Raw genomic sequence first — 26,743 nt, forward strand, 5'->3', positions numbered from 1 at the left:
TGCCCCACGGCATGTGGGATCTTCCCGGACCAGGGCTCAAACCCATGTCTCCTGCGTTGGCAGGTGGATTCTTAACCACTGTGCCACCAGGGAAGCCCAAACACACGGGATCTTTAGTTGCAGCACACGGCTCTTAGTTGCGGCACGCAGGCTCTTAGTTGCAGCATGCGTGCGGGATCTAGTTCCCCAACCAGGGATCAGACCCGGGCCCCCTGCATTGGGAGTGCGGAGTCTTACTCACTGGACCACCAAGGAAGTCCCAAAGTAAGATAACTTTAAAACTAGAATTTTAAAACCTGCTAAACTGTTATCTGAATGTAAAGATAATTTTCTCTGGCATAGATGACTTTAGAAAGTTTTCTACACAGAGCTCCTCTTTGAAAACCTCTTCGGGGAAGTAGTGTTAGCGTCCAGGAGCAGGCAGTAAAATCCAGAAGGTGCAAGGGAGAGTATACAACTAGTGAAGTGTTCTGTTGACCAGGAAAGCAAGGACTTTATGACTTTGGAGTAAGCAAAGATTTTTTACACAAGACACAGCACCACAAACCATAGCGGAGGACATGGATAGAGTGGATAACTTTTTTTTTTCCTTCAGGTTTTTTTAAAAAAAAAAATAAATTTATTTATTTTTATTTTTGGCTGTGTTGGGTCTTCGTTGCTGTGTGCGGGCTTCTTTCTAGTGGCGAGTGGGGGCTACTCTTCGTTGTGGTGCGCAGGCTTCTCATTGCAGTGGCTTCTCTTGTTGCGGAGCAAGGGCTCTAGGCGCGCGGGCTGCAGTAGTTGTGGCACGTGGGCTCTAGAGCGCAGGCTCAGTAGTTGTGGCTCACGGGCTTAGTTGCTCTGTGGCATGTGGGATCTTCCTGGACCAGGGCTCCACCCCGTGTCCCCTGCATTGGCAGGTGGATTCTCAACTGCTGCGCCACCAGGGAAGCCCGAGTGGATGACTTTTAAATTCAGGACTGTTCTAAAAGAGTGGAAAGGCAAGCCACAGAGTGAGAAAGGTATTTGCAATACGTATGTCTGACAGATTGTTTATATCCAGAATTTCAAAGAAACCCCTTAATGTCAGTAAGAAAAAGTCAGACACCCCTTCTAGAAAAAAGGGCAAGAAAACCTATAACAGTCACTTTAAGAAAGAGGCTACCGGACTTCCCTGGTGGCACAGTGGTTAAGAATCTGCCAGCCAATGCAGGGGACACGGGTTCGAGCCCTGGTCCGGGAAGATCCCACATGCCGCGGAGCAGCTGAGCCTGTGCGCCACAACTACTGAGCCTGCACTCTAGAGCCGGCAAGCCACAACTACTGAGCCCTCATGCCATAACTACTGAAGCCCGTGCACCTAGAGCCCATGCTCTGCAAAAAGAGAAGCCACCGCAATGAGAAGGCTGCACACTGCAACAAAGAGTAGCCCCCACTCTCCGCAACTAGAGAAAGCCCACGTGCAGCAACGAAGACCCAACACAGCCAAAAATAAATAAATTAAAATAAATTTAAAAAAAAAGAGGCTACCGTATGGCTAGCGAGCATATGGGGAGGTGCTCAACCTCAGCAGTCATCCAGAAATGGCAAATTAAAACCATAATGCAGTGCTTCTGCACATCCCCCAGAATGGTTATATGAAAAAGACAGTGTCAAGTGTTGTAGAGGTGTTGGACCCTGCTGATGGGGCATATAAACTGGTATAGTGACTTTAGAAGGTTTAGCAACAAGTACTAAATGACGAATTGTGTGCATATTCTACAACCCAGCAATCCACTCTTAGGCGTACAGAAATACATCTCACATTCACTTAAAGATACATTCAAAGATGTTCACGACAGCACAGATTGTCATAGTCAAAAACTGGAGCTAACCCAAATGTCCACCAAAAATAGAATGGATAGATAAATTGTGGTGTATGCATGCAATAGAATTCTCTCCAGCCACAGCAACATTGAGTCTCATAAACCATGTGAATGAGAGAAGCCAGACACAAAACGTGGCATACTGTTTGAGTCCCTTGATATAAAGCTTAAGAACAGGCAAAACTGATCTATGGGTGTCAAGGTCATGATGGAGGTTAGCTTAGGGAAGAATCATGACTGAAGGGAGCATGAGGAAGACACCTGGGGGGTGGTGCTGTCCTGTTTTTTGGTCTGAGGGTACTGGTTATATAGGGGTATTCGCTTGGTGAGAATGTCTTGATTCTTTTTTTGGCTGTGCCATGCCTCTTTTGGGATTTTATTTCCCCAACCAGGGATTGAACCCAGGCCATGGCTATGAAATCGCCAAGTCCTAACCACTGGACCACCAGGCAATTCCCAGGAATGTCTTGATTTTTGTACTCTCATAATGTATATATTTCTCTATGTAATATACTTCAATAAAAAATTTTTAAAAAGTTTAGTAATAGTAAGAAGAAAGGTTTAAGAAAGCAGCCTTTATCAATAACACAGTCCAGAAGTAAATACTGGGTAATCCCAACATGGAAGGCAGGTGAGGAGACAGGAAGCAGTACAGAGAGATGAGAATGTCCTGAACTACTTTTGCAGGGAAATGTAGTTAATAAGTTGAAGTAATTGATGGGGAAAAATAAAAACAGTTATAGATCCTAGTAAGTTAGTGGAGTAACTACCAGAAATACAAAAGTAGAATTTACATCTTTTATGTAACATGTTATATTGATTAGGAAAGCTTTGGTGGCAATGAAGAAAGACCTGAAAATTAGCATGTCGAGCAACGTACACGGTTATATCTTTCCAAAAAGAATTTCTGAGGTGGGCAGTTCAATGCTGCTGTTATTAGAAATCCAGCTGTTTTGTCATGTTGCTCTACTGTGCGAGGCTTCAACTTTAAAGGTGGTCAACTCAGGGTCCATGATGACCGCTGGAGCTGAACCAATCATACCTGCATTCAAGTAGCTGAGGAGGAATCAGGAAGAAGGACATGCCCCTTCCTTTTAAAGAGATTTCCCAGAAATCACATAGAAAATCTGCCTTTACATCTCTTTGGCCAATTATATGACCACACCTGGCTTCAAAGGAGGCTGGGAAATGTCTTTTAGCAATTGGAAGGGCTCTAACTAAAACTTGGGATTTGTAAACTAAAGAAGAACGGAAGAATAACCATTGGGAGGTGAAAGGGAAAAAAAAAAAACCTTTCCTTTTTTTTTTTTTTTTTTTAAAGATTTATTTTTTTTTTTTTATTGATTAATTGATTGATTGATTGATTGCTATGTTGGGTCTTCGTTTCTGTGCTAGGGCTTTCTGTAGTTGTGGCAAGCGGGGGCCACTCTTCATCACGGTGCGCGGGCCTCTCACTGTCACGGCCTCTCTTGTTGCGGAGCACAGGCTCCAGACGCGCAGGCTCAGTAATTGTGGCTCACGGGCCCAGCCGCTCTGCGGCATGTGGGATCTTCCCAGACCAGGGCTCGAACCCGTGTCCCCTGCATTAGCAGGCAGACTCTCAACCACTGCGCCACCAGGGAAGCCCACCTTTCCTTTTTTAAAAAAATTTTTTTAATTTATTTTTTTATATAGCAGGTTCTTATTAGTTTGTCTATTTTATACATATTAGTGTATACATGTCAATCCCAATCTCCCAATTCATCCCACCACCACCACCACCACCCCCGCCACTTTCCCTCCTTGGTGTTCATACGTTTGTTCTCTACATCTGTGTGTCTATTTCTGCCCTGCATACCAGTTCATCTATACCATTTTTCTAGTTTCCATATATGTGTGTTAATATATGATATTTGTTTTTCTCTTTCTGACTTACTTCACTCTGTATGACAGTCTCTAGATCCATGCACGTCTCTATAAATGACCCAATTTCGAAAGTTCCTTTTTATGGCTGAGTAATATTCCATTGTATATATGTACCATGTCGTCTTTATCCATTCGTCTGTCGATGGGCATTTAGGTTGCTTCCATGACCTGGGTATTGTAAATAGTGCTGCAGTGAACATTGGGGTGCATGTGTCTTACTTACTTACTTACTTACTTATTTATTTATTTTTATTTTTATTTTTATTTTTGGCTGCATTGGGTGTTTGTTGCTGCGCGCGGGCTTTTCTCTAGTTGTGGCGAGCAGAGGCTACTCTTCCTTGCGGTGTGCGGGCTTCTCATTGGGTGGGTGCTCTTGTTGCAGAGCACAGGCTCTAGGCGCGCGGGCTTCAGTAGTTGTGGCACTCAGACTCAGTAATTGTGTCTTGCGGGCTCTAGAACGCAGGCTCAGTAGCTGTGGCGCATGGGCTTAGTTGCTCCGCGGCATGTGGAATCTTCCCGGACCAGGGCTCGAACCTGTGTCCCCTGCATTAGCAGGTGGATTCTTAACCACTGCGCCACCAGGGAAGCCCATGCATCTGTCTTTTTAAATTATGGTTTTCTCTGGGTATATGCCCAGTAGTGGGATTGCTGGGTCATATGGTAATTCTATTTTTAGTTTTTTAAAGAACCTCCATACTGTTCTCCATAGTGGCTGTATCAATTTACATTCCCACCAACAGAGCAAGAGGGTTCCCTTTTCTCCACACCCTCTCCAGCATTTGTTGTTTGTAGATTTTCTGATGATGCCCATTCTGACTTGTGTGAGGTGATACCTCATTGTAGTTTTGATTTGCGTTTCTCTAATAATTAGTGATGTTGAGCAGCTTTTCATGTGCTTCTTGGCCATCTATAAGTCTTCTTTGGAGAAATGTCTGTTTAGGTCTTCTGACCATTTTTGGATTGGGTTGTTTGTTTTTTTAATATTGAGCTGCATGAACTTATATATTTTGGAGATTAATCCTTTGTTGGTCTATTCATTTGCAAATATTTTCTCCCATTCTGAGGGTTGTCTTTTCGTCTTGTTTGTAGTTTCCTTTGCTTTGCAAAAGCTTTGAAGTTTCATAGGTCCCACTTGTTTATTTTTGTTTTTATTTCCATTACTCTAGGAGGTGGATCAAAAAAGATCTTGCTGTGATTTATGTCAGAGAATGTTCTTCCTATGTTTTCCTCTAAGAGTTTTATAGTGTCCGGTCTTACATTTAGGTCTCTAATCCATTTTGAGTTTATTTTTGCGTATGGTGTTAGGGAGTGTTCTAATTCCATTCTTTTACATGTAGCTGTCCAGTTTTCCCAGCACCACTTATTGAAGAGACTGTCTTTTCTCCATTGTATATCCTTGCCTACTTTGTCATAGATTAGTTGACCATAGGTGCGTGGGTTTATCTCTGGGCTTTGTATGCTGTTCCATTGATCTGTATTTCTGTTTTTGGACCAGTATCATATTGTCTTGATTACTGTAGCTTTGTAGTATCATCTGAAGTCAGGAAGTCTGATCCTTCAGCTCCTTTTTTTTCCCTCAAGACTGCTTTGGCTATTCGGGGTCTTTTGTGTCTCCATACAAATTTTAAGATTTTTTTGTTCTAGTTCTGTAAAAAATGCCACTGGTAATTTGATAGAGATCACATTGAATCTGTAGATTGCTTTGGGTAGTATAGTCATTTTCACAATATTGATTCTTCCAGTCCAAGAACATGGTATATCGCTCCATCTGTTTGTGTCATCTTTGACTTCTTTCATCAGTGTCTTCTAGTTTTCTGAGTACAGGTCTTTTACCTCCTCAGGTAGGTTTATTCCTAGGTATTTTATTCTTTTTGTTGCAATGGTGAATGGGATTGTTTCCTCAATTTCTCTTTCTGACCTTTCGTTGTTAGTGTATAGGAATGCAAGAGATTTCTGTACATTAATTTTGTATCCTGCAACTTTACCAAATTCATTGATTAGATCTAGTAGTTTTCTGGTGGCATCTTTAGGATTCTCTATGTATAGCATCATGTCATCTGCAAACAGTGACAGTTTTACTTCTTCTTTTCCAGTTTGTATTCCTTTTATTTCTTTGTTTTCTCTGATTGCCATGGCTAGGACTTCCCAAACTGTGTTGAGTAATAGTGGTGAGAGTGGACATCCTTGTCTTGTTCCTGATCTTAGAGGAAATGCTTTCAGTTTTTCACCATTGAGAATGATGTTTGCTGTGGGTTTGTCGTATATGGGCTTTATGATGTTGAGGTAGGTTCCCTCTGTGCCCACTTTCTGGAGAGTTTTTATCATAAATAGTTGTTGAATTTTGTCAAAAGCTTTTTCTGCATCTATTGAGATGATCATATGGTTTTTATTCTTCAATTTGTTAATATGGTGTATCACATTGATTGATTTGCGTGTATTGAAGAATCCTTGCATCCCTGGGATAAATCCTACTTGATCATGGTGTATGATCCTTTTACTGTGTTGTTGGATTCTGGTTGCTAATGTTTTGTTGAGGATTTTTGCATCTATATTCATGAGTGATATTGGTCTGTAATTTTCTTTTTTTGTAGTATCTTTGTCTCGTTTTGGTGACCTCATAGAATGGGTTTGAGAGTGTTCCTTCCTCTGCAATTTTTTGAAGTTTGAGAAGGATGGGTGTTAGCTCTTCTTTAAATGTTTGATAGAATTCACCTGTGAAGCCATCTGGTCCTGGACTTTCGTTTGTTGGAAGATTTTTAATCACAGTTTCAATTTCATTACTTGTGATTGGTCTGTTCATATTTTCTATTTCTTCCTGGTTCAGTCTTGGAAGGTTATACCTTTCTAAGAATTTGTCCATTTCTTTCAGGTTGTCCATTTTATTGGCATAGAGTTGCTTGTAGTAGTCTCTTAGATGCTTTGTATTTCTGCAGTGTCTGTTGTAACTTCTCCTTTTTCATTTTTAATTTTATTGTTTTGAGTCCTCTCCCTCTTTTTCTTAATGAGTCTGGCTAAAGGTATATCAGTTTTGTTTATGTTCTCAAAGAACCAGCTTTTAGTTTTATTGATCTTTGCTATTGTTTTCTTTGTTTCTGTTTCATTTATTTCTGCTCTGATCTTTATGATTTCTTTCCTTCTACTAACTTTGGGTTTTGTTTGTTCTTCTTTCTCTTGTTCCTTTAGGTGTAAGGTTAGATTGTTTATTTGAGATTTTTCTTGTTTCTTGAGGTAGGCTTGTATTGCTATAAACTTCCCTCTTAGAACTGCTTTTGCTGCATCCCATAGGTTTTGGATTGTCGTGTTTTCGTTGTCATTTGTCTCTAGGTATTTTTTGATTTCCTCTTGATTTCTTCAGTGATCTCTTGGTTATTTAGTAATGTATTCTTTAGCCTCCATGTCTTTGCGTTTTTTACGTTTTTTTCCCCGTAATTTGTTTCTAAGCTCATAGCGGTGTGGTCGGAAAAGATATGATTTCAATTTTCTTAAATTTACTGAGGCTTGATTTGTGACCCAGTATATGATATATCCTGGAGAATGTTCTGTGCACACTTGAGAAGAAAGTGTAGGACTTCCCTGGTGGTGCAGTGGTTAAGAATCCGCCTGCCAATGCAGGGGACACAGGTTCGAGCTCTGGTCTGGGTAGATCCCACATGCTGCGGAGAAACTAAACCTGTGTACCACAGCTATTGAGCCTGCACTCTAGAGCTTGCGAGCCACAGCTACTGAGCCCGTGTGCCACAACTACTGAAGCCTGCGTGCCTGGAGCCCGTGCTCTGCAACATGAGAAGCCCCCACTCGCCACAACTAGAGACAGCCCATGCAGAGCAATGAAGACCCAACACAGCTAAAAAAAAAAAAAAATAAATAAATAAATAAATTTATTTAAAAAACCCCAAAACTTAGCCTTAAAGAAATTTTTTTTTTTAAAGAGATTGGAGTTTATTTTTATTTATTTATTTATTTTTGGCCGTGTTGGGTCTTCGTTTCTGTGTGAGGGCTTTCTCTAGTTGCGGCAAGCGGGGGCCACTCTTCATCGCGGTGCGCGGGCTTCTCACTATTGCGGCCTCTCTTGTTGCGGAGCACAAGCTCCAGAAGCGCAGGCTCAGTAGTTGTGGCTCACGGGCCCAGTTGCTCCGCGGCATGTGGGATCTTCCCAGACCAGGGCTCAAACCCGTGTCCCCTGTATTGGCAGGCAGATTCTCAACCACTGCGCCACCAGGGAAGCCCCAATAAATTTTTAAAAAAAAGTGTAATCTGCTGTTTTGGGATGGAATGTCCTATAAATATCAATTAAATCTATCTGGTCTATTGTGTCATTTAAAGCTTGTGTTTCCTTATTAATTTTCTGTCTGGATGACCTGTCCATTGGTGTAAGTGAGGTGTTAAAGTCCCCCACTATTATTGTGTTACTGTCAATTTCGTCTTTCATAGCTGTTAGCAGTTCCCTTATGTATTGAGGTGATCCTATGTTGGGTGCGTATATATTTATAATTGTTATATCTTTTTCTTGGATTGATCCCTTGATCATTATGTAGTGTCCTTCCTTGTCTCTTGTAACATTCTTTATTTTAAAGTCTGTTTTATCTGATATGAGTATTGCTACTCCAGCTCTCTTTTGATTTCCATTTGCATGGAATATCTTTTTCCATCCCCTCACTTTCAGTCTGTATGTGTCCCTGGGTCTGAAGTGGGTCTCTTGCAGACAGCATATATATGGGTCTTGTTTTTGTATCCATTCAGCAAGCCTGTGTCTTTTGGCTGGAGCATTTAATCCATTCACATTTAAGGTAATTATCGATATGTATGTTCCTATTACCATTTTCTTTCTTTTGTTTTTTAAATGATATTTTATTTATTTATTTAATTTATTTTTGGCTACTTTGGGTCTTCGTTGCAGTGCACGGGCTTTCTCTAGTTGCAGCGAGCAGGGGCTACTCTTCGTTGCAAAGCATGGGCTCTAGGCGTGTGGGCTCAATAGTTGTGGCTTGCAGGCTCAGTAGTTGTGGCTCACGGGCTCTAGAGCACAGGCTCAGTAGTTGTGGCACACGGGCCCAGGTGCTCCACAGCATGTGAGATCTTCCCGGATCAGGGCTCGAACCCGTGTCCTCTGCATTGGCAGGTGGATTCTTAACCACTGTGCCACCAGGGAAGCCCCTTACCATTTTCTTAATTGTTATCGGCTTGTTTTTTTAGGTCCTTTTATTCTCTTGTGTTTCCCACTTAGAGAAGTTCCTTTAACATTTGTTGTAGAGCTGGTTTGGTGGTGCTGAATTCTCTTAGCTTTTGCTTATCTATGAAGCTTTTGATTTCTCCGTCAAATCTGAATGAGATCCTTGCCAGGTAGAGTAATCTTGGTTGTAGGTTCTTCCCTTTCATAGCTTTAAATATATCATGCCATTCCCTTCTGGCTTGTAGAGTTTCTGCTGAGAAATCAGCTGTTAACCTTATAGGAGTTCCCTTGTATGTTATTTGTCATTTTTCCCTTGTTGCTTTCAGTAATTTTTCTTTGTCTTTAATTTTTGTCAATTTGATTACTATGTGTCTTGGCATGTTTCTCCTTGGGTCTATCCTGCCTGGGACTCTCTGTGCTTCCTGGACTTGGGTGGCTATTTCCTTTCCCATGTTAGGGAAGTTTTCGACTATAATCTCTTCAAATATTTTCTCTGGTCCTTTCTCTCTCTCTTCTCCTTCTGGGACCCCTATAATGCAAATGTTGTTGCATTTAATGTTTTCCTAGAGGTCTCTTAGGCTGTCTTCATTTCTTTTCATTCTTTTTTCTTTATTCTGTTCCGCAGCAGTGAATTCCACCATTCTGTCTTCCAGGTCACTTATCCGTTCTTCTGCCTTAGTTATTCCGCTGTTGATTCCTTCTAGTGTATTTTTCATTTCAGTTATTGTAATGTTCATTTCTGTTTGTTTGTTCTTTAATCCTTCTAGGTCTTTGATAAACATTTCTTGCATCTTCTCGATCTTTGCCTCTGTTCTTTTTCCGAGGTTCTGGATCATCTTCACTATCAGTATGCTGAATTCTTTTTCTGGAAGGTTGCCTATGTCCACTTCATTTAGTTGTTTTTCTATGGTTTTATCTTGTTCCTTCATCTGGTACAAAGTCCTCTGGCTTTTCGTTTTGTCTATCTGTGAATGTGGTTTTCCTTCTGTGCTGCAACAAAGACCCAACACAGCCAGAAATAAAAGCAAATAAATAAAAAAATTAAAAATAAAATAAATAAATAAAATAAAAAAGGGAAACTCAGGTGGAAGGCAAGAAAGAAGGGAAAAAACAACTGAAAAGTATGGTTATTAGAAAATAAGGGAGATTGAATTAAGTCCAGCTATAACAGTAATTAGAATAACTGTAGATGGGTTCAACTCATTAAAAAGACAAGCTCTCATATCAGACTTTTTGTTTTTTAAACCAGCCCTGTTCAATAGTACGTTGTCTGTCAAAGACGACACACGATAAAATTGAGGGAATGGGAAGGTACATCAAGTGAGTATGTCATCCAGGGAAAGACAATGATTGGCTTAATCCTTTTTTTTTTTTAACCCACTTGTAGAATCAATTTTACATATATCCTGGTAGGAGGACAACATAATGAAATTGTTTTCATTCAGCTCCTTTATTCACTAGTGAGAGCCACCTGGTAAACTCTGAGCATTTTCCGATGGTTTTTTCCTTCCTGTGGATTGCTCCAGCCTCTGTGTTAGTGCTTCCAAGGTTCTCTATAGATCTGGCCTCATTTTTTCTGTTTCTCAGACTCTTTATTTTTTTTTTTTTATAACTTTATTTATTTAATTTTGGCTTCGTTGGGTCTTCATTGTTGCTCACGGGCTTTCTCTAGTTGCGGTGAGCGGGGGCTACTCTTTGTTGCGGTGCAGGGGCTACTCATTGTTGTAGTGCACCGGCTTCTCATTGCGGTGGCTTCTCTTGTTGTGGAGCATGGGCTCTAGGCATGCGGGCTTCAGTAGTTGTGGCACGTGAGCTCTAGAGTGCAGGCTCAGTAGTTGTGGCGCACAGGCTTAGTTGCTCCACGGCATGTGAGATCTTCCTGGACCAGGGGTCAAACCCGTGTCCGCTGCATTGGCAGGCAGATTCTCAACCACTGAGCCACCAGGGAAGCCCCTCTCTAACTCTTTAATTCTCTCTAACTTTACTTGCCTTATGTCTATAAGGCCTGGTTAGCTCTGCACCACGGTCCCCTTTAAAGGCTGCTTGCCCAGAGCTGGAAGAAGCCAGTGTTCCTGAAATAGAGATTTGAGTTGCATGCATATGAGGGTTAACATTGTTGGTGGACGGGGAGATCACAGCTTAGGATGTTGTGAAGGCAGTGAGAATTCTGGCTAAGAGTTGATTGTTGTCTTAATGATAATGCCAGATGCTGGCCTCTGAATACCTGAGGTCAGAGGGTGGGCTTAAAGAGTGGACTCATCCTCAGAGTGGCATTTGGCCTGGAGAACATCTGAGAGGCAAGCAGAGAGCAATGGAGCAAGGAGGGCAGGCATGAATATGTTACAGAGACTCAGCCATAGGTCAGGGCATGTCTTCGTTGTGATGATAATGACTGGACATGCCTAGGATCAGGAAATATCTCAGTAGAAAGGTGCCAGGAGACCAGAGGCTTAACCAGAGTATCTTTTAGGAGCAGAGGGATCCTTATTTGGAGATGTAACCTCTGTTTTCAGAAAGTTTGTTGCATGAGACTCGGTCACATTTGAGAGTGAGGTCTTGCTTCACGTCAGGCGTTTCCTACCGTTGCCTACTTCCCGGCTTGCAGTGCCCTAGGGTGTGCTGTGAAGTTGCCTGGTGACAAGTGACAAGTGCCCAAGCGTTTCTCAGTTACAAGTCACTTCTGTACAGAGGTCTTGCTTTTTGATTTGTCTGTCAAAGGTAGAGTAAAAAAACAAACAAAAACTTTGTATTATATAAGTTCTCAAGCATATAAAAAATATCCTTATGTAATCACTGTTGGATTTCTTTTTGACCGAATTTACTCTGAAAACTACTGGCAGTATTTTCTAGAACATTTTAAACGAATGTCAAATAAAATTTTTCTTTTTTTTGTTTTTTTATTTTTGGCCACTCCGTGTGGCCTGCAGGATCCCAATTTGCTGACCAGGGATCAAACCCATGCCCTTGGCAGTGAAGGTGCAGAGTCCTAACCACTGGACCACAGGGAATTCCCTGTTTTCTTTCATTTCAACCAGAATGTTGTCTGTTTAAGAAGTTGATAGGTCTTGGATATGTGTAGTGGCTTTATATGGATTTTTGCCCTTTTAAGTTCAGGGAATAAAATAAGTTACCAGTGAACAGTTACTAAAAAAGGGAGTGTTAAGCCATGTGCCTTGAGGTACTGTATGTCAGAAATTGAATTTCGCTATCTTGTAGTATCTCCAGACCTGAGATAACTGAGTCTGCCATATCAGACCAGTCTTGGGTAGTGACTTTCCTGCCTGCATAGGAGGCTGGGCATACCGGCATCAGAGTAGACAGGCCTCAAGTGTATGCTTAAGTCACCTGTGTGGCAGAAGAGAGTGCCCTTGGCTCTGACAAGCCTTACTTAAGGAGCTGCCTGAGTTCTTGGACTCCTTTGCAGCTGAGATGAGGCTCAGTGAAGCAGATGCTCTTCAGGATTAGAGAAGGTGCGTTTCCTTATGGGTGAGTGAGAGGCTGGGGAGCCCTCTTTCCCCCTCCCTTGCTGTGACCGCAGAATGTGAAGGAGAACTCAGTTCCTGACATCCATTTAGGCCCCTGGATAGTTCCCTGACATCTGCCTACAGTGTGGGTACAGGATCACTCATGTTTGTTGCCACGTCCCACTGTCTTCTCAAGGGGAACCCTGGTTGACATCAGATCACATGAGGTTGGGCACTCTGCAGGGACAATGCATCTTAATTATTTTCTCTTTTCTAAAAATAACCCCAAATCTAGAAGGAAAATCACAGTTGTACATACTTGAAACAATGCAGACAGCTCACTTTCTTCTGCATGTGCCTATATGAATTTTAGTAGAAAATATGATAAAATTGATATCAGTTTATTTTGGAGGTGAGCCACACCATGCGGCATGTGGGATCTTAGTTCCCCAACCAGGGATCAAACCCGTGCCCCCTGCAGTGGAAGCGCGGGGTCTTAACCACTGGACCGCCAGGGAAGTCCCGTTTGATATCAATTTAAGATTTGGGGCAATTAGCCCTTGAATTAATTAATCTGAAAGTAGGAATAAATCTAAAATAAGATGCTATGAAAAATATTGAAACATGAGTTTGAAACAGAGGTTATTCACATTTGGTAAATTTAAGGAAACAAAAGGAATTTCCTCAAATAGCACAGTGAAACTAAATTGCCATTTTCCTATTGTTATACTTAATAGCCACCTGTTTAATCTGGGTCAAGTACTTTGGGGGAAATTCATCTCTTATTACCATTTTTCTTTGTCTTTCACTGGTAACTCTTAAAATTTAGGGAACCTTATCATTTGTAAATCAAACTAGGATGCCCTGAAGATCAACCTTGTGTTTTATCCTGAAAGATAAAACATATACTAAAACATATATAAAACATTTCATATACTGAAAAATTCAGTATATGACCATGTGGATGAATGAGACAGGAAGATCAATTAATTTCTTTACTCTCACTTAAATAAAATTTGTCTTGAATTAGCATGAAAATGGGCTTTTTGCAATTAATTTTAAATAACTGAGTATGGAGAACATTTATTTCTTGAGAAGAGACCTAAGGCATTAAATAGGGCTTGCTTTTTGCAAAATGTCAGTAGCATTGTTTCTGCTTCTCTCTCCCAGATCAAGCACTGCGCCTAGCAGAAATTTTACTACCTCTCCAACATCATCAGCAAGTCCCTATTCCTCAGTATCTGCCTCTCCCATTTCAAATGGTGATAGTGCTAACACCTCTGGGATGCACAGTTCCGGTATCAGCAGGGGGTAAGAGCAGGTCCTTTCACTTTGCTTCCCTTCCCTCTGAGTCCTTTCCCAGGCCGTACCTGGACAGCTCCTCTGCTGCTACACTAAGCATAGTGGGATTAGGGCTCCCCATGGGAACATGCTGCATGTGGTTTCTTGCTCCATTTCATACCCACAGTAAATTGTGCCTCCTAGTTCTGATGTACATTGCTCTTCTTCCTGCGAGCTGGTGTTTTCCCTACAGCCTAAGTCAGTTGGTGGTCATGGGGGTCACTGCATTTGTCTGTGAAGGAATGGGCTGGCTGTCTGGCAGAATAGCTATGCGGGGATGATTGTTGGCTGTGGGAGGACCCTGCCTGTTTCCCCTCTGCATGGCTGTGATCCTTTCTCCGAGTGTTTCAGGAGCACCTGCCATGTAGCACGGACAGGGTGGAAGAGGAAGGTCAGGCGAGAGAGAGAGTGCATGCACACTCAGGCACAGTCAAGACTGAGTGTGGCCTGGTGGGTGGTGGCAGGTGCAAGCTTTGATCTTGGTAACCAGTGTTCTTCCCCGAAGTCACCTGGCAGTTAGCCTTCTGGAGGGATACAAAATTAGCATTTGCCAAAGCCTGAGAGCAAAGGATTCAAACAGCATTTCTCCCCTTAAGGATGTGCTCACCACCCGTTATTGTGTCAAATCAAGGCAGGGGGTTGGGGGAGCTGGAGGGCTGGGGAGGGGAGTAAAGAGACCTTGTATCACGGAGTTATTATCAAGTGAGAATTCTAGAGGCCCCGGCGGAGCCCTAAAAGGCATCCTGAGGGCATGTGAGCAGCACTCACTTTTATTGCTGATGTGGGTTATGTTTTCCAGTGGATCTGGCTTCTCTGCTTCGTATAATTGTCAGGAGTCCCCATCAATTCATGTACAACCTGGGCTCTGTGGACTTGGAAACCTGGGGAACACCTGCTTCATGAACTCTGCCTTGCAGGTAGGGGGCAGAGCTGCCATCTCAATAACACTGTGTCTTCACAGTACTTGAGGCTCAGGTGGGAGTGGCCTCTAAGGTGTTGGGAGGATCCTCTCCCAGGGGTCACTAACGACCCTTTGTTAGTACTTCAGGGATCCCTGCCAAGGCACGTCCCACTGGGTAGTACAGAATGGCCTCCTCAGTGTTCCTGGCCTCAAAATGTCTTCTTAATCAGTTCTAGGTTTGGTTTTACAGTAAAAGTATGTTGAATTTTGTTGACCATTAGGGAATGATCTCAGAAAGTACTGGAATACTTGCCTGGTTGGTCTCTAATGGGATGAGAACTCACAGTAGCTGGTACTAAGCCAAATTATTCCTGCTTGAAGTTGACCATCTTTTCACCAGCGAGCTGTCTCACCTCATGCCCCTGCTTGGAGAAAATCCTAAAATCCTCTGTTTGAAACCTCATTTATTCATTCATCAAATATTTTTTGGGCACATACTATGTGATGGTACTGTTTTGGGCATGGGCTGGAGTTAGGGTCCAACTACAAAGTTAGGAGGGCACAGTCCTTAATACTGCCTTCACTTCTGACGCCAGCTGCAAGTTTGGGGCTCCCTAAGACCACCCTCAGTTTTGTTAATTTGCTAGAAAGACTTGTAGACTCACTTAAAAGTAATTATACTCACAGTTATGGTATGTTATAGGGAAAGGATACAGATTTAAAATTAGGCAAGGTTAAGAAGGGAGTAGGGCAGAGTCTAGGAGGGTTCTCAGTGCAGAGCTTCTGTTGCCCTCTTCCTGTGGAGTCAGGATGCTTTACTTTCCTGGCATTGATGTGTAACAGTAGGCATGGAACATTGCCAGGTATGAAAACTCACCTGAGTTTTGGTGTCCAGAATTTTTATTGGGGCTTTATTATATAGCATGACTGATTGGTTGCCCAGTGGTTAAAGAGAAAATTCTTGTGAATTGGTGAATGTATTCAAAGATTTAAGGCAGAAATACCAGTCATGCCTATCTTCTTTCAGCACCCCAAATCATTTTACAAGGCAGGATACTCTGATACCAAAATATGACAAGGAATTTCTAAAAAGAAAAATTTTAGACTATTGTATCTCATAACTGTAGACACAAATAATGTAGATAAAATTTTAGCAAATCAAAATCAATGATATCTAAATAAAAGTGGTAACACATAACAAGTAGATGTGGTTTGTGCTAGGAAAACCAGGTTGGTTTAACACTTGAAAAATTAATCAGTCTTTTAACATAGTAACAGAATGAAGGAGAAAACCATGTGATCATCTCTATAGATGTAGGAAAACTCATTTGGTAAAATCCAATACCCACCTTCATTTTTTAATTTAAGGAGTTAAAATTAATATACACAGGTACGGTATTATTTATTGTTTTCTCTAATTGTCCTGATTTTCCCACCCATAGTGTTTTGGCTCTAGTAAAACATTTTGCCTTCGGCTTACTTATATTTTGCCTTCTCATGAAATAGTGGAATGTCTCAGTCACTTCCAATAAAAAAAAAATATCATCTTAAAATTATTATCTTCCACTGAATAGAAAATTACTGTGTGTCAGGCATTTGGGATATACAGCTTTTGCCCTCAGAGAGCTTGTCTCAGAAACAGTTCTTAGGCAGTAAGTGTGAGCTCCCTCCAAAACAGTGTCCCTGGGAGGCTAGTCACAATGTGGCCACCAGCCTCTGGGAGGCTGTGCCTTACTGTTATGAGCCCTTCAGAGAATCTGCTGAGCACTTCATTTTGTTGGCGTGACCCTCACTGGTCGTTTAGAACTGGGTTTATCTTGTGTCTCTGTGTGCTCTCCAGAAGCGGTGTAAGCTGTGATCGTGTTCTCTTTCAGTGCTTAAGCAACACTGCACCACTGACCGACTACTTTCTCAAAGATGAGTATGAGGCTGAAATCAACAGGGACAACCCTCTGGGAATGAAAGGGGAAATTGCAGAGGCCTATGCAGAGCTCATTAAGCAGATGTGGTCTGGAAGGGATGCTCATGTGGCACCTCGCATGTTCAAAGTAGGTTGACGTATATACTTCCTTTTTCCTATTTTAGGGAGAGTGGTTTCGTGTTGTAATGAAGCATTCCTTTACTGCATTTTGGGATTAAGATGGGCTCCGAGGCTAAAAGCACTACATGATCAGATCCCTCTTTTCTGTTCAGTCATTTAGCACACACTTAAGTGACTCAGCCCCCACCTCTGGGCCGAGGATACTTCAGATAATCATTTGTATTGTAAGCTGCTTGTTCAGAATGCTGTATTCTACAGCGGCATTCTTTTTTTTTCTTTCTTTTTTTTTCTTTCTTTTTTTAAGTTTTTTTGATGTGGACCATGTTTAAAGTCTACTGAATTTGTTACAATATTGCCTCTGTTTTATGTTTTGGTTTTTTGGCTGCGAGGCATGTGGGATCTTAGCTCCCTGACCAGGATCGAACCCACACCCCCTACATTGGAAGGTGAAGTCTTAACCACTGGACCATCAGGGAAGTCCCTACAGTGGCATTCTTTAAATGGTTGACACCCTAAGGAGACCATAAAAATTCAACCTAATTTCCAGTATCATCTGAAGGGTGCTCCCAGGTTCTCTTGAGACTGGAACGTATACCAACTGTGGTTTGAGTTGGGTCCCCTAAGTTAGGAATTGGGCTGACGTTGTCGGATGTTGGTATGAGGGGCAGTTCTCACTTGGGTCCCTCAGCTAGGAAGATGGGAAGATGGGTGAACTGCTTTGGGCACTTGGAGCACCTCAACCTTCCATTGCCCTGAATGTTTTTCGCTGCTGAGGGGGAAGTGCCTTGCCTCCATGTGTTGAAATCTGGAAATCCTGTTTGGTTCAAGGAACCTTCATGAAGCATCTGATTCACAGAGGAAAAAAAATATAGCACCTAAGCTCAATGAGAAAATTAAAATCTTAGATTGTTTACTGAAATTGAAAACAAATTCTTTTCATTCCCATGGTCACATTAATCCCTGGGAAATATATGCAAATTACTATTCCCAGAGTTTCTGTTTCTGAAGGTCTGGGGTGGGGCCTGAGAAGGTGCATTTCTGTCAAGCTCTCAGATGATGCTAATGCCACTAGTTGGGCACTGCACTCTGAGGATCAGTAGTGTAGAGCAATACAAGGCAGACACTTATTTAGGGCTAGGAGGGCTCTTATGTACAGTGCTCTTATTTAGGGCTAAGAGGATTCCTCTGGCTGATGCAGGTACCATTTGTAAACTTCTTAGGGAGACTCTGAACCAAAGAAGGTGGTTGGAGAGGGATTCGTGTCTGTACTTAGGAGATGTGGCTACTGAGGGAGTCACTCTTTACTCCTCTCTTAGGGTAGTGGCCCAAGTTCCAAGTCTGTAGTTGTCCTGGATTTCAGATCTTAGCCCTCTTCTCTCTGGTAGGAACTGCTGACCTTTAGGCCCTTGAGGAGTTAATCAGGCTGCTGGAGCAAGGGTGTTCTCCCTTACGGTACCAGCAGACTGCAAAGTTATTTATTTATTTATTTAAAAAATAAATTTATTTATTTATTTTATTTATTTTTGGCTGTGTCAGGTCTTCGTTGCTGCATGCGGGCTTTCTCTAGTTGTGGCGAGCGGGAGCTAGTCTTCGTTGTGGTGCGCGGGCTTATTGCTGTGGCTTCTCTTGTTGCAGAGCATGGGCTCTAGGCGCACGGGCTTCAGTAGTTGTGGCACATGGGCTCAGTAGTTGTGGCTCGCGCGCTCCAGAGTGCAGGCTCAGTAGTTGTGGCGCACAGGCTTAGTTGCTCCGTGGCATGTGGGATCTTCCCGGACCAGGGCTCAAACCCCTGTCTCCTGCATTGGCAGGCGGATTCTTAACCACTGTGCCACCAGGGAAGCCCAAAGTTATTTTTGATGACAATTTCCTATCTGACTTCACTGGTTCTTTATAACTTATGCCTTCTGATGTGGTTGCTTTTGTTGTAGACTCAGGTGGGACGTTTTGCCCCTCAGTTTTCTGGCTACCAACAACAAGACTCTCAGGAGCTGTTAGCCTTTCTTCTAGACGGATTGCATGAAGATCTGAACCGAGTGAAGAAAAAACCGTACCTGGAGCTGAAGGATGCCAATGGGCGGCCAGATGCGGTATGATATTGAAGACTTTTGAAGAAAAGTATTCCAAAGAAGCTGCCTCCTACTGGGAGGTGCAAGGGCATTCTTCTGGTCTTGGAGTATTGGTGCCAGGGCTCTGGTTGCCTCTCACTGTTGTTTGTGACGTGGACGTGAGGTCTAATATGGAAATGTATTGCACGTTACAAAGGGGCTAACTCTAGTTACCCTGATGCTCCCTCTTGGGCTTCTTCAAGTTAGAGTCAGTTTGTTTAGTATAATTACATTGGTGAACCGGAGACTAGGGTACCCTGAAAACTGTAAAGTGCCTGTAGTGTGGACCCTTGGGATTATTAAAATCCATTAAAATCCATCTATGATGATTAAAATAGTTTGTTATTAATATTATTAGGGCACTTAAATTTTTTTGCCTTGATTTTCAGATCTATGAAGAAGGAATTTAGTATTTAAGCCACCTATCACATTGGGATGATCAATATGAATACTTCAAAGTAGCATTCACATCTTAAAGGAAAAACCATGAGCTAGCTGAACTATAGCATAAATTAAAAGCTCACTGAAGGGACTTTGGATCATTGGAAGCCTTATAGGAGACAGTCCTTTCCCGGTCAGGTCCATGTGTCCACAGTGCTCTCAGTTCGTCTGTCCCATAGACCCTGCATCAGCACTTGGTTAAATGTAGGATTGGGCATGGAGCTGGCATGTGGAATGAGTTTGGTATGCTAAGAGCAGTCCTGGCCCTCACTGGCCTGGACCAAGTTCTTGGCTGCACAGACTGCCTCACAGTCTGTTTCAGATTTTGCTGTGAATCATTCTGGATGCAGAGGCTAAGAACTGGGGGGTGTTGAGAATGTCTTACTTATCCCCTTTGCTTTCTTCCAGGTGGTGGCAAAGGAAGCCTGGGAGAATCATAGGTTGAGGAATGACTCTGTGATTGTGGACACGTTCCATGGCCTCTTCAAATCTACCTTGGTTTGCCCAGAATGTGCTAAGGTTTCTGTGACCTTTGACCCATTTTGCTATTTAACTCTCCCACTGCCCTTGAAGAAAGATCGAGTTATGGAGATCTTCCTGGTTCCCGCTGACCCTCGCTGCAGACCAACCCAGGTAAGAGAAATCGTCACCCTCATGGTACCCCTTGTTGTGAGTGGCCTCCAGACCCAGAGTGGGGCTGCTTCCATCTGTTGCAGCAGCAGCTCCATCAGCTGCCTCTGAAACCCCTTGGCACTTGGCTTGAGTGTGTGCCCTTGTCCTCCCTCAGACGTTTGTGTAATCCCATGTCATTCAGGCATATTGTGAAGGTTCTCTGGGCTTCTCTGTCACCTTTTCCCCTATGTTCCATTCATTTGACTAAAGGAACCTGGCTGATCTGCTAAGAGATCCTTGAATCTGAATGTTAGGGGACTAGAAACAGTACTTCCTTTGGTTATGTTCACCCCTAAATCAGCTAGGAGAGCCTGGCCAGAACAAAAGGCCAAATGAAAGGTGTGACAGGCCGGTCTTAGTGTCCAGCCCTGCTGATGGCTCACTGCATGCTTCTTCTGGCTTTATGACAAGGACTGGTTGGCAGTTTGTATAATTGTAACATTTCTTTAAAGGAAGTAGTGAATGGCTCTAAAAAGTTAAGAAAAAAATAAAGCAATGGGTAGGAGGGAAAGAGATGGTCCAGCTTCTGTGGTGCTACCTGAATAGAGAGGCGGGTGTTGATGCAGAAGACTTGCCTATTTGCTCTGCCGGCCACTCATCTGGGCCCTGACCTCACCACACACTGTTTCTGGAGGAGCACCTCTGCCCTCCATGATGCCTGCTCCTCCTGACTCATCCCACCCTTTCCAGAGCACCCTTGTCACCCCTCCCATCTCTCCTTTGCAGTACCGTGTGATTGTGCCGCTGATGGGGGCCGTGTCTGACCTGTGTGAGGCTCTCTCCAGGCTGTCTGGCATTGCTGCGGAAAATGTAAGGCGAGGTGTTCAGTGGCACTCAGCCTATTGGGGCCAGTTCATAGTCCTTTGGAGTTAAGTTTCAACCTTGTAGCCACTTTTGTTGGGTAGGTCTTATCGGCCAGCACACATGTGATTATATCTGGATGCCTCAGACCTCCTGGCCCTTGTTCATTGTGCACACTGTGCCTGAGTCTGTCCCTTCCAGCCCTGGGAACACTGTCTTTCCTCCATTGAGGACACACTAGCTGTGGTCAGAGGGCCAGGACTGGGGATTTGCTCTCACCTTGCCTCCCCTTCCTACCTGACCTCATCTGTAACGTGAGAAGCTGGAAGTTCTTTCCTGTCCCAAACTCTGTAAGTCTGTGGAGTGACTTGATAGAAATCTTTATTTAAAAACAATTGCTGGGACTTCCCTGGTGGCACAGTGGTTAAGAATCCACCTGCCAATGCAGGGGACACGGATTCAATCCCTGGTCCAGGAAGATCCCACATGCCGCAGAGCAGCTAAGCCCGTGTGCCACAACTACTGAGCCTGCGCTCAGAGCCAGCGAGCCACAACTGCAGAGCCTGCGTGCCGCTCCTGAAGCCCGCACCTAGAGCCGGTGCTCCGCAACAAGAGAAGCACACACACCGCGACGAAGAGTAGCCCCCGCTCGCCGCAACTAGAGAAAGCCCACACGCAGCAACGAAGACCCAACGCAGCCAATAAATAAATAAATAAATTTATTAAAAAGTAAAAATAAAATAGAAAAATAAAAACAATTGCTCACACTGGCCTTTCTGCTGAGCCTGGCCCTGTGTGAAGGTGGGCAAAGTGAAGACCTCTTGCCGCACGAGGATCCGTCCTCCTGGATGCCCTCAGCACCTCCCTTGTCCCAGCCCTGGTCAGTGCCCTCCTGCTCCCCACTCCCCTTGCACCCCTGCTGGTTTCAGGTGGTAGGTCTTGGTGGTTGGGGTTTGGTCTTTTCTGCTATGTGCTGAGGATGGCTTGGGGAATTCCAGCCCCAGGAAACACCCCAGAGGATTCTGGATGACTGCTGGTCTCTGGTCAGCACTCACTCCCCACCATTCCTGCCACTGGAGGGCAAATCCTGTCGTAAACCTTGGGACAGATGTAGCATGTTTTCTGGTGGTGACAGCCATGCTGCTCCCCCTTGGCCCTTGGCCCCTGAGCTCTGGGGCTGGTTGCATCGTGATCTCTCTGGGGGTAGCACATATTTTTTCATTTGTGCCTGGGTTATTAAGTAGGTGTACTCTTTTTTAAAAAATATTTATTTATTTATTTGGCTGTGCCGGGTCTTAGTTGCAGCACGTGGGATCTTCATTGCAGCATGCAGCATCCTTTTAGTTGCGGCATGTGGGATCTTTAGTTGCGGCATGTGGTGGGTGTACTCTTATCCATCCTGTAATCTTTCTGTTACTGTTGGTTCTTAGATGGTGGTCACAGATGTGTATAATCACCGGTTCCACAAAATTTTCCAAATGGATGAAGGTTTAAACCACATCATGCCTCGGGATGACATTTTCGTGTGAGTACTTAGTGGTTTCTGCTGCAGGGTCAAAGGAAACATTCTAGAGGCTTTGCCAGTGTCTGTCAGTGTCTCCAGAGCAGAAGATCTGGCAGTTGGTGCTCATGTGGATTTGCCCCAACCCCTGGGTGCAAGAGATGGATGTTCAGGGAATTTTGGGCAGCCATCAATGCTAAGCGCCTACTGGCACTTCAGAGCTAGACATTCCAGATAATTCTCCTCAGCATGAACAAGGCTTTTGTCAACAGTTGCTACCTGTTAAGGCCTGTTCAGTGGTTCTGCAGATGGTCCTGCTGTCAGAGGTGCTTTTCTCAAGAAGAATCACAGCTTTGTAAGGGGCCACGGGAAGACAGGAGAAGGGACGCAGTACAGGGAGGGTCTCGTCCTTTCTCCCAGCCACAGGTAGTGGCTTCTCAGGCAGGTGCCATCCCAGATGACAGGGAAGGTTGATTTAAGCAGCCTTTTCCAGCGCTAACATCTGCAAGCCTTGAGACTCGGTTTTCTCATCCCTGTGGGGACAGTACACTCCAACTGCAGCTCGTCTCCTCGGCCCCTCCCAAGTCCTCTTGCTTCAAGGCTGCTTTGTGTGATTGTGTGTGTGTCCCTCTTCAGGTGGGGGTGGGGTGGGGGGGTGGAGTGTGAGCTTGTCTGAGCTCCCAGCAGCCGCTTGCTCAGGGAGGCTTGCATGTGGAGCACACCCATGTTGTCTCTCCCTCATTCCCTCTCAGCCAGAAACTTGCCTCTGCCGAGAAAGGTTTTTAGGATTTTGTTTCGGTTTTTGGTTTTGGCTGAGGAATGCAGTACACAAAGGAGGCATTTCCTTCCCTTTACATTTTTGGGGCCAATGACTTCTAGGTCACTCTAAAAGGAAGAATTCTTAACCACACCCAAGATCCTAGTTCTGTTCACACTTGCATAGGCTGCCTCCCCACTCGCAGCCGTGTTCCCTTACTTTACTAATGGAGGGTGCCAAGGCTCATGCTGGGCCACAGGACTGGGACTGTCCACTTCTTACCCCAAGACCTTAACACAGTCTCCCTCAGTTCTGGAAACTAGTGTTCGCACATACCTGTGCTGAGAAGACCTGGGACATGACCTTGTTGGGGAGGTTGGCAAACCACCAATGGAGGATTTTTCAGAGAGCTTGAGGGCCAGCCAATTGGAAAGCAAATTGCTTTATGATGAATTGATAATTGTCTTACGAAAACACAGTTGTAGCATCTAATACTTTTTTGAGCATGTGATGTACTGTGCTACTGAGTTACTTAATCTTCACCACTACACTGGAAGGTGGGTGATCCCATTGTCCACTGGATAAACAGACTTAGAAATTAAGGCACTTGGCCTGGTTACAGCAGCCAGAAAGTGGCAATGATGGATCTGGAACCTGGGCCAGCCTCACTCCAAGGCGTGGTTCTTGACCATTATGCTGGACCCCAGGGTCCTTACCCTAGAGCATACCTTAGACGTTTTTGTGAGTTTTTCTTTGAACTCCTCCTGCATATACTATAGTCAGGACTGTTTGCCAGGCATGTGGGGAGAGAGGTGTGTGTGTGTGTGTGTGTGTGTGTGTGTGTGTGTGTGTGTGTGTGTGTGTGTGTGTGTGTGTGTGTGTGTGTGTGTGTGTGTGTGTGTGTGTGTGTGTGTGTGTGTGTGTGTGTGTGTGTGTGTGTGTGTGTGTGTGTGTGTGTGTGTGTGTGTTTATAGTTTTCAAAAGTTGAATCAGTAAGTTTGTGTCTCCCCCTATAGGAAGAGGGAAAGACTACAGTCGGTTGCCAGCAATTTTGGTAACATCTGTTCCAGGATAAAACATCTATAAATCTCCTCAATCCCATGTATTCACTAAGTAAGACACATTTTTCAAAATCATTGATTTGTATTTAGCAGTTTCTTTGGTTATCTCTGATTTTTTAAAAAAATTAAATATGATTCTTTTACTTCAATGTTTTTGAAGAAAGATGGCAAACAGTTTTATAAATTTGCTTCCTCATTTGAAATAAAGAGTCTTTGGCTTATATTCTAGGTATACGTCGCTGTACAGTATTTGGTTTTATTAAAGGGCAGGGCATTGAGAATGCCTTTTTCTAAAAGTTAAGCTCCTTGATGGGTGACAAAAGGTGAACTTGGGGGCTGGGCCCCCCCGTGTGCCTTTGTGTCTGAAGTGATGGTCTGGATGACAGGTGTCATCTGTGTTGAGTCCCAGTTGAAGGACCACAGAGTTTGAGGCCATGGTTGGGGGAAGGAGGATCACATTAGTCCCAGGTCCTGGGTTGTGTAGGTTCACCTTGTGTTAACAGTTGATCCTCTTTGGGATTCCTGACCCATCCTCTAGCATTGTCTTGGAAATGGTTTATCCACCTTTTGTACTGAAGTGCACTCTGTCCTAGTAACCGTAGTCCTGGCCACCATGTAGCTGCAGCTCAGATCTCCGTCTCTCACAGGGACCTGCCGCTGAAGGTGCTCTCTTGTGTGATTGACACAGGTATGAGGTCTGCAGCACCTCCACAGACGGCTCTGAATGTGTCACGCTTCCAGTGTACTTCAGGGAAAGGAAATCCAGGCCGTCGAGCACTTCCACTGGGGCAGTGCTATATGGGCAGCCACTGCTGGTTTCTGTCCCCAAGCACAAGCTCACCCTCGAGTCTTTGTACCAGGCTGTTTGTGAGCGCATCAGGTTGGTGGTAGGAATGTGATTTGCTTGTTATCTAAAATAAGATAGGCCCAGTAAGAGTGACTGCCCCCTGCAGAGTGCCAGTGTTGACCCCGTGTGCTCACTTCTGTTAGAAATGTAGTTGTCTTGGCCCCTGGGAGGACCAGGACAGGTGCTGTTGGGACAGAACATCTGGCACATCTGAAGCACCATGACAGTGAACACCTAAGCCTCTTCTAGTCCCTGGAATCATGTCTTCACACCTGTCAGTCACCTGCTTGAGGGAGTATAGTGCTTTGATGGCATTTTGTATTTGAATGTAATTTCTGAACTACTCCACTATCATTCTGAACCTGATAATTAACATTACTGGGAAATATTTTTTTAAATGATGGCGCCACGCAACGTTTATCAAAGATTTGAAACAGGCTTTCTCAGAGTCTTCAGTGCCCTGGTAGTTAAACTTATCTCTTAGGTTCCTCTCAATTTCTTGAAGTGTTAAGCCATCACACGAATTTTAAGGCCCTTTTATTTACATAAATTGCTTTGTGAATAGCTGAATATATAAATTAGGAACTACTTCAGGCTGAGTAGTGGAGAAAAATAGGTAAAGGTTACAACTAATAAACAATTTCTTTCTTTCTTCTTTTCAAGCCGCTATATAAAACAGCCTTTGCCTGATGAGTCTGGCAGCTCGCCCTTGGAGCTGGGGGCCTGCAATGGCTCCAGGGGCAGCTGTGAAGGTGAGCGCACGCCACGCTGTGGGGCTGTGACTGACCAAATCCCTCCCGACCTCCCTCTTCTTCCAAAGGTGTTGTATACATGGGTGAGGGAGGCTCTGAGGCGGGGTTGGGGGCTCTGCCTAGAGAGCAGACCTGGAAGCCCTGTCTGCACCACTTCACTCTGCCAGAGCCCATTGTCCAACTTTGACACCTCGTGTAATCTTAGGCGTGGAGGCTGGGTTTCACCTCAGGGAGACTAAGCATAATAGGACTGAGTGACTTGCCCAAGGGTCATGTAGCAGAGTCAGGATTTGATTCTGACCTGTTGGGATTGCTGAGTACACTTGGCTGCCTTCACAACCTGGCTTGTGTCTGTAGAGCTTTTGTCTTGGCCCTTACCCATCACCATGGTCCAGCAGCCGCCCCTGGGGAGGACAGATGTCCTGCCCAGCCAGTCAGAAGGCAGAGACAGGTTCTCTTGGGCCTTTCTTTCTTTCTACCCAGGAAGCCACAGGTGGTAGCTGGCTCTGGACAGCTCCTGATGTGGGAGTGACGAGCCACAGTTGTAAAAGCAGTAGGATAGACTTGTTGCAAGAAACCCAGAGCCCTCAACATCCTTCTGTGGCCTAGTGCTCACAAGCTCATCTGTGACCAGGGAGCTGTGTCTGACCTGCACTGTGACTGTCATCCTTCTTTTGGGGGCCTGCGTGACTGACTAGGTGGCTTTATTCCTATAAAACCAGAAATGTCCTCCAGTTCCTGTGCTTTGTGAATAGCTGAATATATATTCTCAGTTGAAAATTCAAATGCCCAGATTTCTGCAAGACACGCCTGGTCCTGGAAAGTGAGAATTGACATTAAAAATAATGACCAGAAGGCTCTGTCCTGAAGGGATATTCCAAATTGTTGGTATTATATAGGTTGAGTATTTATTATAGTCGTACTCCTGTTCTTGCCCAGAATATCATGTTCTCCTCCCACGAGGGATGAACAGGAGTGTATTTTGTGCACAGGTCCCACAGGCAGACATGTTGGAGCTGTAGTGGTAGTCTCTGAGCAGACCTTGGGTGACCTGTGGGTTCTTAGTGCTCTGGAAGTTGAGGCACTGTGATTCCCAGCTTGAGGTGTGGGGCAGACCTCAAAAAGTCACTTCAGCTCTCT

At 44.1% G+C, this 26,743-nt stretch overlaps 1 protein-coding gene across 6 annotated transcripts in view; it reads left to right on the forward strand.

Annotated features, from left to right (window-relative positions):
• The window catches only part of USP4 (ubiquitin specific peptidase 4), a 49,157-nt gene that overhangs the window by 11,308 nt on the left and 11,106 nt on the right, over positions 1 to 26,743 (forward strand). For 2 of the 6 annotated variants that reach the window (XM_007168737.3, XM_057554329.1), the window contains exons 7-15: positions 13,554 to 13,694; positions 14,524 to 14,641; positions 16,500 to 16,673; positions 18,595 to 18,753; positions 19,621 to 19,845; positions 20,611 to 20,694; positions 22,116 to 22,210; positions 24,693 to 24,884; positions 25,515 to 25,603. In XM_007168737.3, coding sequence (XP_007168799.2) covers positions 13,554 to 13,694; positions 14,524 to 14,641; positions 16,500 to 16,673; positions 18,595 to 18,753; positions 19,621 to 19,845; positions 20,611 to 20,694; positions 22,116 to 22,210; positions 24,693 to 24,884; positions 25,515 to 25,603 — 1,277 coding nt within the window. Of the gene's footprint in view, positions 1 to 13,553; positions 13,695 to 14,523; positions 14,642 to 16,499; positions 16,674 to 18,594; positions 18,754 to 19,620; positions 19,846 to 20,610; positions 20,695 to 22,115; positions 22,211 to 24,692; positions 24,885 to 25,514; positions 25,672 to 26,743 lie in introns of all 6 variants that reach the window. The other 4 variants (XR_449869.2, XM_007168739.2, XM_057554328.1 and 1 more) reach the window with 4 other exon arrangements.

This window comes from Balaenoptera acutorostrata, chromosome 10, assembly GCF_949987535.1.
Source record: "Balaenoptera acutorostrata chromosome 10, mBalAcu1.1, whole genome shotgun sequence".
Classification (NCBI taxonomy): Eukaryota; Metazoa; Chordata; class Mammalia; order Artiodactyla; family Balaenopteridae; genus Balaenoptera; species Balaenoptera acutorostrata.